At 44.8% G+C, this 16,177-nt stretch overlaps 1 protein-coding gene across 2 annotated transcripts in view; it reads right to left on the bottom strand.

The window, feature by feature from the left end:
- ANKMY1 (ankyrin repeat and MYND domain containing 1) overlaps window positions 1-16,177 on the bottom strand; it is a 384,121-nt gene that overhangs the window by 228,590 nt on the left and 139,354 nt on the right. The window contains exon 7 of one of the 2 annotated variants that reach the window (XM_069213891.1): window positions 3,017-3,181. The exons of the other annotated variant lie outside the window; for it this stretch is intronic. Coding sequence (XP_069069992.1) covers window positions 3,017-3,181 — 165 coding nt within the window. The remainder of the gene's footprint in view (window positions 1-3,016; window positions 3,182-16,177) is intronic. 2 annotated transcript variants of the gene reach the window in all.

The following is a 16,177-nucleotide window of genomic DNA, read 5'->3' on the forward strand; positions in this document are numbered from 1 at the left end:
GGGAGCCCGGTGTGGGGACATATTGTTCGTTGGACCCTACAATAGCTCAATCTGCACATCAATTGTCTGGAGCGCCTGGGGGGGTCGTTTGCGGTCCGGTCTCTGACACGAGACAAGGTTTCTTGCTGTGTCCTTCTGAGGATGGACAACGTGTCCGCCGTACAATACATAAATTGCCTAGTGGGCACTCGCTCAAGAGCCCTACCAGATTTGGTGAAGGAATTTTTGCATTTTTGCCTTCAGCACCAGATATCGGTGACGGTGGCGTACCTTCCGGGCTCTCAGAATGCACTGGCAGACTGGAACTCCAGGTTTCTGGAGGATACCAGCGATTGGCAGGTGGACAAGGGTGTATTTTCGGCACTCATGGAACACTAGTGCCCGTGTTCAGTATATCTCTTTGCGTCCAGGTCGAACGCCCACTAACCGAGGAACTTCAGCTGGCACCCGGATCCAGGAGCGTTTTTGCAGGATTCGGGGAGAGAGCAGGGTTACGCTTTTTCCCCCCTTCTTGCTGATTCCGAGAGTGTCAGCCCAAGTGCGTCATCAGGGGGCTACAGTGGTGTGGATAACCCCACTGTGGAGGTCACAGGTGTAGTTCCCAACCTTGTTGGAGCTCTCTTGCGACTTTCTAATACTCCTTCAGGACTTCCCGGAGATACTCTCGGACACAGCAAGGCCACCTCAAACTGATGGCTTAGAGGATTTCCGGAATCGGTGGGAAGACAGCAGACTTTCTAAGGAAGCTGAAAACTTCATCAGACAAGCCTGGGTGCTGGGCACATGCAAGCGATATAGTTCCACCTGGAACCGCTGGGTGCATTGGTGTGTGGCAAGAAACATCGATCCCATGGGGGCCCAGGTTACAGACATCATACATTTTGGGGGGAGGCTAGCTTGTTTTATTGGCCGATCAACTCTTTTAGATCAGCATTTTTGCCGGGTCATCCTCCGTTGAACAACAATCCAGTGGGGGAACACCTATGAGTATGCAAATAGCTTAAAGGTATCAGGCTATCCAAACACCCGGAACCCATGTATTCGGAAATGTGGGACATCAATCAGGTTCTACATCTTTTGTCCTTCTGGCAAGACAATCAGTACCTCTCCCGGAAGGAGTTGTCAGCAAAACTGGCCATGTTGTTATGTCTCATTTTGTGCAAGAGGGTTTCGGACATGAGAGCCCTTGATGTTTCGGCACGGATTTTCTCCCCCCGAGGGGATAACCTTCACGGTTTCCAGACGGACTAAATGTAATACCAGGTCGGTAACCTACCCAGCTTTTGAACATGTGCCCAAGTTATGTGTGGTCAGATGTCTAAAGGCATATGAGGAAATGACGGCTGAACTCCGACCCCCTGGGAAGAGACAATTGTTGATCTCGATAAAGAAACCCTTTAGAGCAGTTTCATCCCCTTCGATTGCTAGGTGGATCAAATGGCTTCTTACAGAAGCGGGTATCAATGTGAAGATTTTTGGGGCACACTCCACTCGGGGTGCCATGGCTTCCAAGGTCATCCAGGCAGGTGGTAGGTTGGAAGATATTATGAATGGTGCTGATTGGTCGTCAGAGTCGACCTTCAAAACGTTTTAAATTAAACCTATTCACGAAGCGGCCTCTTTGGTGGAAAGTAAGCTTTAAACATACATAATCCTCGCCTCTGGTCCTGACATAGAATGAGTAATGTCCTAGCTATTGAGAAGGAAAGTTTCAATACTATTAACAACACAGAGGTGAGGATTATCTCGCCCGGCACAAGGGATGTGTCTCCCGCCCAAGAGGTGTTCCGACACAGAGTCATTTGGAGGTGGTATCTAAGTTTACAATGGTCATATATTAAGCCCTTGGCTTGGATAGTCTAATAATTGATGGGGGCTTTATTAGTTTATTTATTTGTGTATGGGAATTCTGCAGTACAACATGTAGTTATGTAAACTGATCATGCCTTTTGGGGGGGCACGTCTAACTTTTGCTGATCATACTGCATTGTTTTCTTAGGAACGGATACAGTGACAACTTGAGGATGCCTTAACTTCCAGTCGCAGTGAAGTTGAGTAAGGACGGGGCGATCACAACATATATATACGGACTGTTGGAGAAGGATTGATTGGACGTTGGTTACCATGGAGATGGCTTCATGGAAGTTGCAGTTTGTGTTGATTGAACTTTGAACTGGCTGTTTCATAAAGAGTGAGGAAAGATATGCATTATCCTCGCCTCCATGTCCTTAATAGAATTGAAACTTTGCTTCTCGATAGCTAGGAAATTTCTCATTACTGAAGTGAATGCACGTATCTGCGCGGCCATCTTGGAATACATTTTAAATATTACTAAATGCATTAGAATATGGCTGCCGATGATACATAACATTGGTAATCTTTGAATGCATTTGTATTGGTTTAACAAACGCCGTTCAAAGATAAGCACTGTAGATGTGTGCCCATCCACTGTGGCTATCTTTAGATGTTTTTTGGCTCATTCTAATTAATACCCTTCAAAAGTGACTGCTGTGGATTCGCCTGGAACTTTGGTGGCTATATTTGAATGGGAATTCGTGAAAAAAAAAAAAAAAACAGTTAAAGGTGCCCGCCACATACGTGGGTGGTCACCTTAAAATAATAAAAAAAATATTTTAAGGTAGATGAATAGTAAGGAAAGCGATCAAATCAAGAGTAGGGAAGTGAGTAGACAACAAAGCCATATTATCAAGAGCAAGGGTCTCAACAAAAGTACACATAATGAATAGAAAACTGTAACAGCAAGCTAATGCATTCAGTAGCCGATACCTAAAAATTAAGCGTTCTTTTAAGGACAGATGTATTAGCACTGCAGACATGAGGTTGCACACGACCATTTTTTGGGTGTGCTCTTTTCCCTTTTTCATTAATACTTTAAAGTCAAGACACTTTATACACTTGTGCAATCAGTTCAACATATGACACTGAAATGGGAATGGTCATGTGACCCTTATCACGTGAAACAAAAATGTTTAGTGTGCCATTGCCTTGTACAAACCTTAATTTCAGGGAGGTTTCGTTCTGCAATATTTGGCTTAAATGAGGATACTGAGTAGTAAGCAACAAGGCACAAAGATAGAGGTGAAAGTCCTTCATCGTTCACTTTGTTCACATCGGCGCCATTGTCGAGAAGGAGGTTGATGATGTCATCATGGCGACCGGCCTAAAAGAAAAGGGATTTAAGAAATGTAAAGGGTTTTTTAAATTGAGGTCAGGAATGTCAATGTATACAACGCTCACGTGATACCTGAACTGGCAGTGTTTGTGAAAAGCTACTATGACTGTGGCGGAACCAGTTATGAGTTCTTACCTTAGAAGCGATGTAGCCAGGGTTTTAATTAAAGGCAGTAGGTCTGTTCCTAGTGGGTGTTTGGGGGTGGTGGGGGGGGGGGGGGGGGTTGTAGGAATAACAGATCCAAACACAGAAATCCTACCGTTTTGATACACGGTTCCTTGGGCTCAATGTAGCTCCAGTTATAGCTCCGGTATGCAGCGTGAAACGGTTTAACATGCATAAAGAGCACGGGTTAGGTGTTAAGAAATCTTTTAACACGTGCGTTTGAGATTTGTGTGTACCCTTCACGTCACATGTATGAATCCGCGGGTGGTAAACTCAGTCTTTCATCATTCCAAAGTGGACAAAATGAGTAACTTTGATTTGTGTAATAACAACATGATTTTATTTGCAGTCTTATCAGTTTGCAAACATTTAGGCAGTTGTTGTTATAGTCATACACGAGATAGTGCCGGGCTGAACCAACTTTGAATTAATGCGAAGAACTAATGGTTTACCTTCAACTTATATCATTAATTTATTTTACTTGCGTTGTACATTAGCAGAATGGGGGATTATTGTTCGAAGAGTGTGGATGCTCGGGTTTGCTTGCTGTTACAATGTTTAGTGCGCGCTGCTTTACTTGAAATTATTTGATATTTTTCAAGCTGTGGACTCTGCACGCCTTTAATCTTTCCTTGTGATAGATCAGCTCCAGTAAACTGGACACCCTTGTTTTCCTCCAGGTGCTTGCCTGACACACAGCGTTTCCAATCAGCCTCTGCCTATGAAGGCGGAGGGAGGAGCTCTTCAAAGTATGCTACGAAGCATAGCAACATATGCTAGGCGCGCAGAAGCATTTTCGCTTTTTTTGATTTTTACTTTGACATCAAAGTGCATTTAGAAAACCGCACACAAATTTAGCAATAGACTTAAATAAATGCAACTTAGATATACACATTTTAAATAAGCACATCCTGTATAGTTCAAACACATGCTTAAATTGCATAAAATATTGTTCACTGTAAAAAGTAAGTGTCACTAATAACACGTTTACGTTTCTACTGCTTAGCTTTTTAGATTGGTTTGCAAATAGCCAATATAGCTCAATTTGCAGTGTTCAGTCTCTAACTCTAAATATTTCCATGACGCAATTTGAAGAAATTCGCAGTCAATTTTGTAATTTGTGCGGAGACTAATTTATTAAGCGAAAATCAATCTTCTTATTGTATGGCACATGTTTACGGTGCCCAACAAAAGCAAACTCTAACACAAATTAACCTATTTGCTTTCAGAATCGTTGTGGCTTGTCGTGAACAGGGCGCCATTTTTTTTTATTAATCTAGGATGCATGGGATAAAATAGCTACAATGGATAGTAACATTTCATGTTCACTACTGCAACTAGGAATCCCGAATCAAATTAAGAAGCTTTGTATGGATTGTGATATTGTTTCACCCTGGTTTTGATAAATATAAAGTCAACCTAATAATGAATATGCAAAATTCCCTGGAGCCCTCAATATGAATTTAATATCGAAGAGGATTCCAATATTATTACTATTTATTCCAATATATTTTGCAAAAGGTCATAGTTAAATATACATTAAAAAAAAACTTATTTTAAAATGCAACAAGAGATTTGCAATAGAAGTAATACAAACGACATTTGACAAAGTTCAAATCTATTGTGTACAACCAGAAAGTAAGCAGAACAAAGACCTTCTAAAGGTCTTCAATGTGTGTGCAATTTATGCTGAGATCGAACAATGACGACAAGAACATTTTTCATGTCCAATTTAGAAAAACAGCCAACACAAGTTTCGTCTGCTAGAATTCTTCAGGGCTTTTACAGCGTATATATATATGCTGGAACCAGAACGACTGATAAGTAGTATATAATCTAATATTAACTGTGTCCATAGAGATTGACATCACCCGCAAAGACAATCATGGCATTATATGGAATTGCTTTAAGATTGGTAGAGAGATTATTCAAGAAGGTTGGGTCATCAGGCGAGTAGACATTGACCACAAATAAAACACTGTTGTTGAGATAATCCACCCCCCTTAGTTCTCAGAAAGGTAGGCAACCAAGAGCCTGATTTAGATATTGGCAGCAGAGTTACTCTGTCACAAAAGTGAAGGATATCCCGTAGCCAAAATCTAATTTCCATTAGAACATTGGAAGTTGGCAGCTCCATTGAAAACAATGGAGTGCTGCAGGCTTTTACTGGCCGGTAAAAGCTGCAGCGCCAACATTCCAATGTTCGCTTTGTTCACAGCAGCAGCTGTGAACAAAGCCTCACGGAGCCCGAGGGGATTTTAATCCCCTCGGGCTCCGTGAACATTTTGTTTTTTTAAATAGAACATTCTGCCCTGAGTGGCAGAATGTTCTAATAGCCTTAGAACCCGCCGTAGCTGGCTCTACCGGCTATTAAAGGCCCTTTCCCTTGTTAAATACCCTCGCCTTCGGCTCGGGCATTTAACGCGGGAGCGGGCCTTTAATAGCCGGTAGAGCCCACTACGGCGGGTTCTAAGGCTATATTATATTCTATGGGATTTAGATTTACGCAGACAGAATATCCGTTACCACTGTGACGGAGTAACTCATCCGCCAATATCTATATCAGGCCCCAAGTCTATATTTGATTTCTTGGATGTCAGTGTTATGATGCCATTTTTCTTCCGAGCTGCGGGGGTGCATGCTTTGTCACTGAAGTGATTATTTCTGAAAGTTGAACTGTGAGTGGAGTTAATCTTGGTTTCTCGGAGAAGAATTATGTCCTCTTTAAGTCTGTATAGTTAGTCAATGATTTTCCCTCTTTAAGATGGTGATTGATCCCTTTTACATTTAGTGATATTATTTGTATGCTTAGATTAGAGTTTACCATAAGCATGAGTTAACAATTTCATAATTCCTTTGAGGGGCTTGATGGTTTCCGGTAGAGCGTTAGTGTGATATTTGAAAGAAAAAGAGAGACAGTTAGGTGAATAGTGTGAATGAAATATTAATTTGTGGCAACAAGAAGTTGTGGCGTAGTGGTTATGAGTGAAGGACCACATTGTGTATCCCGTTCTGCAAGGGTGATCCGGTAGATGAGCACCAGTTTTGTTACTATGGTGTGGGGTGCTCACTTGTGGAAGATAGAATTCTTATAAAAGTTCAGACATTAATAATTGCAGAAAGAGAAAATAATAATAAATCAGAAGTAAAACACAAATATCAAACAAACCCAGCCGCTCTGCAGTCCCACACCCCAAGGTAAACAGCAGGGATGGCGAGAGGAGAAACGCTCGCCCTGGGAAATGAGTAATCATAGATGGAAAAACAAAAAGTAAATACTACTATTCTCAAACCATTTTACAAACTTCTCATCATGAATCATTTGTAATTCAGGGCAAAGTGACTATTAGTGAGAACGTGATTCTAATGAATGAAGATATTGCAAAGTAAACATTAAGCAAAATGAGTGTCTGGTGTGGGAGAAATCTCTGGTCAGACTTCTTTAGCTTAACAAAAGTGATTACATGACAGACAATTTTGAAAAAAAAATACATTTGATCTAGAATAACCTGGATACCTTAAGAAGTGACAGTGTAGTATATCAGGTATTGGTATAGCCATGATAGTAGCTATCATTATCAGCATAGGTAAACATATCTCATAATGTAGCCAGTAGCAGGTATTTGAAATTAGTATTTTTAGGCTGTTGTTTAGAAGTAGTTACAACAAGAAAGAATATGTTAGGTAGAGTACTTGCAATTTTAGATCTTTATACATCAGACTTCAGCAGGCAGGACATCAGATAAGTATGATGCTACACATAGGCTTATAGAAATCGCATTCAGGAGAAAGCCAGGTGTTGAACATCAGTTGAAGCAATTTGATGCAAGGCAAAGAGAGGTTCTACTGTGGACTTCAAATAGTCTTGTAAAATGAAGACTGGGATGCCCTTCCAAAGGATGTGATTGTGTTTCTTTATCAATTAAAGTATTTTCTTAATGCGTTTGTAACAATGGGATTTACAAACAATTGGACGGGATGAGATAGGTCAGCTAGCTTCTTTGTCAGCACTCTATGTGCTCTCTCGAATGCCAATTCCTTATCAAAAGTAGTGTCTGTATTTTGCAGGAACCATTTTTCTAAGAACAACATACATGACCCATCTGGGTTTTCAGCTCCCACTGGGATGCCAAAGATACAAAGGTTGACTAGCCTGTTTCTGTCCTCCAAAGTGGCTGGTTCTTTGGAAAGAGAACTTGCTGTATTTCTAAGCAATGAGATAGCTTTATCAGATTTGAATTTGAAATATTCAAGATAGCCAATCCTACTTTCTGCTTCCGATATCCTGTTGTTGATTTGTTTGTTGTTGGTTCATATGGCACAGATTTCATGCAGCACAGAGTATGTATTATCCTTTGTGGATCTGGACAGATCGTGGATGTCTGCTAATTTCTTGAGAATTCTCTTCATTGTAGTGTAGTCATTTTTGCTTTTGATGTGTAACTCAGGATTAGGTGTTTCAGCTTTCTCTAATTTTAGGCTCGTTTTGGCTTCTTTGTCTCCCATGCTGTGTCAGGTATGGTTTCTTGTGTAGTCTGACTTTACGCTCCTTTGTGTGACCAGCATATTGACTGAGGGTGTAGTTGCTGAGAGACATCAAATAGACTTCAGCTACAGGGAAACTGATCCGAAAGGTATTGGCAGAATTGTAGGACCTAACAGGCACTCATACAAGGTTATTGGTAATGTCCTGTGTGTGATTGCACCAGTTTATGTGCAATAGTGCAAATTTGTAGATACTGATTGAAAATATTTAGTGCTATTAGGCACAGTCAGCACTATCAGCTCTGTTAGTTGGAGACATAAGGTTGTGTGATCAGGTGCAGAAGGTCTTGGAAACAGTAGGCCTGGGCACCACATACATTAATTGGATTAAGTTGTTATGTACCCATCCAAGAGCGAGAGTGCGAACGGGGCAGTATGTTTTGGAGGGGATTGTCCTTCACCGAGGTACCTGACAGGGATGCCCACTACCCCCACTAATATTTGCTATTGCCATAAAGCCACTAGCTTGTAGACTCAGACACACCGTTATAGAATGGGGCATAAAGGTAGGACCAACAGAACATGTAAAATCCCTATATGCGGACGACTCCTTGATATATCTCAGGCACCCAGATACATTGGTTCCAATACGACTGAAAGTGATGCAAGAATACTGGGAATTCTCAGGACTGAGCGGTAATAAACAGAAATCGGTCCTATATCCCTTAGGTGACCTGGTAGGCCAACAATTAGAGGGCTGCACACTAGAAGACCCCCCTTGGAAAACTGATGAAGTTAAATTCCTGGTCCTCCATATCAATCACAACGAACATCAATTCTATTGCCTCAACCTAGGGTCAGTACTTGCAAAACTAAAGCCCTCCAGAGAATTTTGGAACACACTGCGTTTATCACTAATGGGCAAAATAGCACTACTTAAAATTGTGGTATTACCACAATGCCGTTACACAATGCAAGGTTCCTATTATGAGATCCCAGTCAGTTTTCCAGGAACTAGACAGGCTAGTGATTGACCTACTCTGGCAGGGCAAACACTGTAGGGTCAGCATATCCACACTTTGAAGAGAATGGGAGAAGGGTGGATTAGAAGTGCCTGACCTCGAATTGCACTATCTGGCTGCCTGATTACAACATGCTGTACACTGGCTAGATGGGGAACCTAACAGTGAAAGGCGACTGCCCGAGGGATCATACGGGACCCATGAACTGGGGGAACTACTAATGAAAGACAATAGAACACCTAACACATTCCCCCTCTTAATCCTGCTAATGAGTAGAATGTGGGAAAGAACAGTACGGAGAGTCATTAGGAGAGTGCCTTATGCCCAAGACATGAATATCTGGATCATATCCCCCTTTGCACAGATGAAACAGGTAATGTCAGTAGCTAGATGGCAGGAAGGTGGTTGCCTGACATTATCCTATCTCTAGCCTGACAGCAGATCTACTGCATACCAACAAGTACAAGACTTGTTCAGTCTAGGTGCAGGGAACATTCTACAATTTGCCAAACTTGCGGCTCTAGCCAGACAACTGTGGCCTACATTCCCTGATGCGCCCACACCTACACAAACACTAAACACACTGCTCAAAATGGCCGGGAGGTGCACGCTTATAACTCACTTGTACCGAGCGCTATGCACAGATAGACTACTGCAACTCCTACCAGTGGAAGAGGGGTGGCACAAATACTTGTGAAAGGAAGTAACCCAAAAGGAATGGGGCAAAATACATATGGGTGTTTAAGAAGTGGCTGTTAGCGCCAGCTTAAGTAATTCAAAATAATTTTATACACGTGGCATATCTCACCCCCAGACGCTTACATACTATATACCCCTCCTGAGACCACAAATGCCCCAAATGCAGAATAGATTAGGCCGATTTTCTCCACTTGCCAGGGAGCAGCCCAACAAAACAGAGCTTCTGACAAGATAAAATCACTCAGTTGAAAGCAAATACGAGATGGGATGTTCCATTGGAGACTGAAAAGTGCCTATTAGGTCTATTTCTACAAGACCATGCCAGAAAGCTAAATAGGCACTGTAAAGAAATGGCTCCCTGTTGCAGTTACCCCCCACTTTTTGCCTGATACTGATGCTGACTTGACTGAGAAGTGTGCTGGGACCCTGCTAACCAGGCCCCAGCACCAGTGTTCTTTCACCTAAAATGTACCATTGTTTCCACAATTGGCACACCCTGGCATCCAGATAAGTCCCTTGTAACTGGTACCTCTGGTACCAAGGGCCCTGATGCCAGGGAAGGTCTCTAAGGGCTGTAGCATGTATTATGCCACCCTAGAGACCCCTCACTCAGCACAGACACACTGCTTACAAGCCTGTGTGTGCTGGTGAGAACAAAATGAGTAAGTCGACATGGCACTCCCCTCAGGGTGCCATGCCAGCCTCTCACTGCCTATGCAGTATAGGTAAGACACCCCTCTAGCAGGCCTTACAGCCCTAAGGCAGGGTGCACTATACCATAGGTGAGGGTACCAGTGCATGAGCACTGTGCCCCTACAGTGTCTAAGCAAAACCTTAGACATTGTAAGTGCAGGGTAGCCATAAGAGTATATGGTCTGGGAGTCTGTTTTACACGAACTCCACAGCACCATAATGGCTACACTGAAAACTGGGAAGTTTGGTATCAAACTTCTCAGCACAATAAATGCACACTGATGCCAGTGTACATTTTATTGTAAAATACACCACAGAGGGCACCTTAGAGGTGCCCCCTGAAACTTAACCGACTGTCTGTGTAGGCTGACTAGTTCTAGCAGCCTGCCACAAACCGAGACATGTTGCTGGCCCCATGGGGAGAGTGCCTTTGTCACTCTGAGGCCAGTAACAAAGCCTGCACTGGGTGGAGATGCTAACACCTCCCCCAGGCAGGAATTGTCACACCTGGCGGTGAGCCTCAAAGGCTCACCTCCTTTGTGCCAACCCAGCAGGACACTCCAGCTAGTGGAGTTGCCCGCCCCCTCCGGCCAGGCCCCCACTTTTGGCGGCAAGGCCGGAGAAGATAATGAGAAAAACAAGGAGGAGTCACTGGCCAGTCAGGACAGCCCCTAAGGTGTCCTGAGCTGAGGTGACTCTAACTTTTAGAAATCCTCCATCTTGCAGATGGAGGATTCCCCCAATAGGGTTAGGATTGTGACCCCCTCCCCTTGGGAGGAGGCACAAAGAGGGTGTACCCACCCTCAGGGCTAGTAGCCATTGGCTACTAACCCCCCAGACCTAAACACGCCCTTAAATTTAGTATTTAAGGGCTACCCTGAACCCTAGAAAATTAGATTCCTGCAACAAGAAGAAGGACTGCCCAGCTGAAAACCCCTGCAGCGGAAGACCAGAAGACGACAACTGCCTTGGCTCCAGAAACTCACCGGCCTGTCTCCTGCCTTCCAAAGATCCTGCTCCAGCGACGCCTTCCGAAGGGACCAGCGACCTCGACATCCTCTGAGGACTGCCCCTGCTTCGAAAAGACAAGAAACTCCCGAGGACAGCGGACCTGCTCCAAGAAAAGCTGCAACTTTGTTTCCAGCAACTTTAAAGATCCCTGCAAGCTCCCCGCAAGAAGCGTGAGACTTGCAACACTGCACCCGGCGACCCCGACTCGGCTGGTGGCGATCCAACACCTCAGGAGGGACCCCAGGACTACTCTGATACTGTGAGTACCAAAACCTGTCCCCCCTGAGCCCCCACAGCGCCGCCTGCAGAGGGAATCCCGAGGCTTCCCCTGACCGCGACTCTTTGAACCTAAAGTCCCGACGCCTGGGAGAGACCCTGCACCCGCAGCCCCCAGGACCTGAAGGACCGGACTTTCACTGGAGGAGTGACCCCCAGGAGTCCCTCTCCCTCGCCCAAGTGGAGGTTTCCCCGAGGAATCCCCCCCTTGCCTGCCTGCAGCGCTGAAGAGATCCCTAGATCTCCCATTGACTTCCATTACAAACCCGACGCTTGTTTCTACACTGCACCCGGCCGCCCCCGCGCTGCTGAGGGTGAAATTTCTGTGTCAACTTGTGTCCCCCCCCGGTGCCCTACAAAACCCCTCTGGTCTGCCCTCCGAAGACGCGGGTACTTACCTGCAAGCAGATCGGAACCGGGGCACCCCCTTCTCTCCATTCTAGCCTATGTGTTTTGGGCACCACTTTGAACTCTGCACCTGACCGGCCCTGAGCTGCTGGTGTGGTGACTTTGGGGTTGCTCTGAACCCCCAACGGTGGGCTACCTTGGACCAAGAACTGAACCCTGTAAGTGTCCTACTTACCTGGTAAAACTAACAAAAACTTACCTCCCCCAGGAACTGTGAAAATTGCACTAAGTGTCCACTTTTGAAACAGCTATTTGACAATAACTTGAAAAGTATACATGCAATTTTGATGATTTGAAGTTCCTAAAGTACTTACCTGCAATACCTTTCGAACAAGATATTACATGTTAAATTTGAACCTGTGGTTCTTAAAATAAACTAAGAAAAGATATTTTTCTATATAAAAACCTATTGGCTGGATTTGTCTCTGAGTGTGTGTACCTCATTTATTGTCTATGTGTATGTACAACAAATGCTTAACACTACTCCTTGGATAAGCCTACTGCTCGACCACACTACCACAAAATAGAGCATTAGTATTATCTATTTTTACCACTATTTTACCTCTAAGGGGAACCCTTGGACTCTGTGCATGCTATTCCTTACTTTGAAATAGCACATACAGAGCCAACTTCCTACATTGGTGGATCAGCGGTGGGGTACAAGACTTTGCATTTGCTGGACTACTCAGCCAATACCTGATCACACGACAAATTCCAAAATTGTCATTAGAAATTGATTTTTGCAATTTGAAAAGTTTTCTAAATTCTTAAAAGACCTGCTAGGGCCTTGTGTTAGATCCTGTTTAGCATTTCTTTTAGAGGTTAAAAGTTTGTAAAAGTTTGAATTAGATTCTAGAACCAGTTGTAGATTCTTAAAAAGTATTCCAACTTTTAGAAGCAAAATGTCTAGCACAGATGTGACTGTGGTGGAACTCGACACCACACCTTACCTCCATCTTAAGATGAGGGAGCTAAGGTCACTCTGTAAAATAAAGAAAATAACAATGGGCCCCAAACCTACCAAAATACAGCTCCAGGAGCTTTTGGCAGAGTTTGAAAAGGCCAACCCCTCTGAGGGTGACAACTCAGAAGAAGAGGATAGTGACTTGGAGGAAAATTCCCCCCTACCAGTCCTATCTAGGGAGAACAGGGTCCCTCAAACCCTGACTCCAAAAATAATAGTCAGAGATGCTGGTTCCCTCACAGGAGAGACCAACACCTCTGAAATCACTGAGGATAACTCCAGTGAAGATGACCCCCTGTTAGCCAGGATGGTCAAAAGATTGGCTTTGGAAAAGCAGCTCCTAGCCATAGAAAGGGAAAGAAAAGAGATGGGCCTAGGTCCCATCGATGGTGGCAGCAACTTAAATAGGGTCAGAGATTCTCCTGACATCCTAAAAATCCCCAAAGGGATTGTAACAAAATATGAAGATGGTGATGACATCACCAAATGGTTCACAGCTTTTGAGAGGGCTTGTGTAACCAGAAAAGTAAACAGATCTCACTGGGGTGCTCTCCTTTGGGAAATGTTCACTGGAAAGTGTAGGGATAGACTCCTCACACTCTCTGGAAAAGATGCAGAATCTTATGACCTCATGAAGGGTACCCTGATTGAGGGCTTTGGATTCTCCACTGAGGAGTATAGAATTAGATTCAGGGGGGCTCAAAAATCCTCGAGCCAGACCTGGGTTGACTTTGTAGACTACTCAGTAAAAACACTAGATGGTTGGTTAACTGGAAATGAAGTGTGTGACTATGTTGGGCTTTATAATTTGTTTATGAAAGAACACATTTTAAGTAACTGCTTCAATGAAAAGTTGCATCAGTATCTGGTAGACCTAGGTCCAATTTCTCCCCAAGAATTGGGAAAGAAGGCAGACCACTGGGTCAAGACTAGGGTAACCAAAACTTCCACTGGGGGTGACCAAAAGAAAGGGGTTACAAAAACTCCCCAGGAGAAAGTGGGTGACACTAGAAACAAAGAAAAAGAGTCCTCTGTAGGCCCCCAAAAACCAGAACAGGTGGGTGGGCCCCAAGACACAACCCAAAACAAAGGTGGGTACCAGGGTAAGAACTGGGATGCCACTAAGGCATGGTGCCACAACTGTAAACAGTCTGGGCACCACACCAAGGACACTTCTTGTCCCAAAAACAAACCCCAGAACAAAATTCCAGGGGTAACCAGTGTAGCCATGGGAGATGACTCCTCAGATGAGGAGGTCTTCATAGCCTTCAACTGGAAACAGGGCCCAACAGGTGAGTTGGAGATTCCAGAGGGAAGTAGACACTTCCACCACCTACTGGTGAATGGAATCCCAACCACTGCCCTGAGAGACACTTGTGCCAGTCACACTATTGTGCATGACAGGCTGGTGCTCTCAAACCAGTACATCCCAGGTGAGACTGCCAGGGTAAGAGTTAGCCTAGACAGGGTCACTAAGAGGCCTGTGGCTTTAGTACCCATAGAAGTGGGTGGCACTCTTAGCTGGAGAAGGGTAGTAGTCAGTACAGACCTCCCCCTTGATTGTCTCCTTGGAAATGACTACCCAGAGGTTAGTCAGAGCCCAAGAGAAGAACTGGTCCAGTGCCAGTCCTCTCCCAAGGATTCTGGAAGTCCTGCCTCTGCAGTAAATGCAAGTAGGCCCCAGAAGAAAAAGAAAAGGAAACAGAGTAGGAAAGGTGGACAACCTTTAGCCAAGGTTCCAGCAAGCCAAGGAGATTCTGCTCCAGTAGGGGAGAACTCCAAAAATGGCTCTGATAAAGTCCAACCTGACCCACAAGAAGTCCTGGCTAGTCAGGCAACTGTTAAGCCTGAGTGGGTGGCTCCTCAGCTAACAGAAGAAAGAGTGGAAGAAGGGTGTTTACTACAAGATGTGGTGACCCCCCACTCTAATACAGCAGACAGGCACCCTGAACCCAAAAAAGCCTGTAACTTAGCCCCTTCCCTTGTAGGTGAAGAGCTAAAGGTGTGGTTCTGGGCACTGACAGCTGTCAGTGGCCTCTGCTGGGTGTTAGCCTTTATGGCTGCACTATCCTTGGCCTGGTGGTCTGACCCCATGCCAAATAACAAGTTAGGCCCCCTGACCCTGTTGGTCATGGTGGGGTTACTCCAGCTCTGGGTAACCTCTTTGGGTAAGCTAGGAGTGACCCTGGCTAAGATAAGATTAGCAGAGGTGGATACCTCTGACCTCAAAATAGAGAGAATGGGTGAAGACATAAAAAACACAGACAAGAGGCAGTTCAGACTAGGTCCTATCACTGTGGAAGTGGGTCAGTTCCCCAGAGGGAATGACCTGAACAGGAGGATGTAAGGCAGAGTAGGCCCTGCAACAAACCAGCCATTTCCTCTACTCTTCCTCGCCTGACAGACTAGGAAGACTCTTCCAGCGTTGGCTGAGTCTCCTGGCCTGTGGGCTGGGGGGGGCTTGTGTAAAGAAATGGCTCCCTGTTGCAGTTACCCCCCACTTTTTGCCTGATACTGATGCTGACTTGACTGAGAAGTGTGCTGGGACCCTGCTAACCAGGCCCCAGCACCAGTGTTCTTTCACCTAAAATGTACCATTGTTTCCACAATTGGCACACCCTGGCATCCAGATAAGTCCCTTGTAACTGGTACCTCTGGTACCAAGGGCCCTGATGCCAGGGAAGGTCTCTAAGGGCTGTAGCATGTATTATGCCACCCTAGAGACCCCTCACTCAGCACAGACACACTGCTTACAAGCCTGTGTGTGCTGGTGAGAACAAAATGAGTAAGTCGACATGGCACTCCCCTCAGGGTGCCATGCCAGCCTCTCACTGCCTATGCAGTATAGGTAAGACACCCCTCTAGCAGGCCTTACAGCCCTAAGGCAGGGTGCACTATACCATAGGTGAGGGTACCAGTGCATGAGCACTGTGCCCCTACAGTGTCTAAGCAAAACCTTAGACATTGTAAGTGCAGGGTAGCCATAAGAGTATATGGTCTGGGAGTCTGTTTTACACGAACTCCACAGCACCATAATGGCTACACTGAAAACTGGGAAGTTTGGTATCAAACTTCTCAGCACAATAAATGCACACTGATGCCAGTGTACATTTTATTGTAAAATACACCACAGAGGGCACCTTAGAGGTGCCCCCTGAAACTTAACCGACTGTCTGTGTAGGCTGACTAGTTCTAGCAGCCTGCCACAAACCGAGACATGTTGCTGGCCCCATGGGGAGAGTGCCTTTGTCACTCTGAGGC

The sequence above is a fragment of the Pleurodeles waltl genome, chromosome 11 (genome assembly GCF_031143425.1).
Source record: "Pleurodeles waltl isolate 20211129_DDA chromosome 11, aPleWal1.hap1.20221129, whole genome shotgun sequence".
Lineage (NCBI taxonomy): Eukaryota > Metazoa > Chordata > Amphibia > Caudata > Salamandridae > Pleurodeles > Pleurodeles waltl.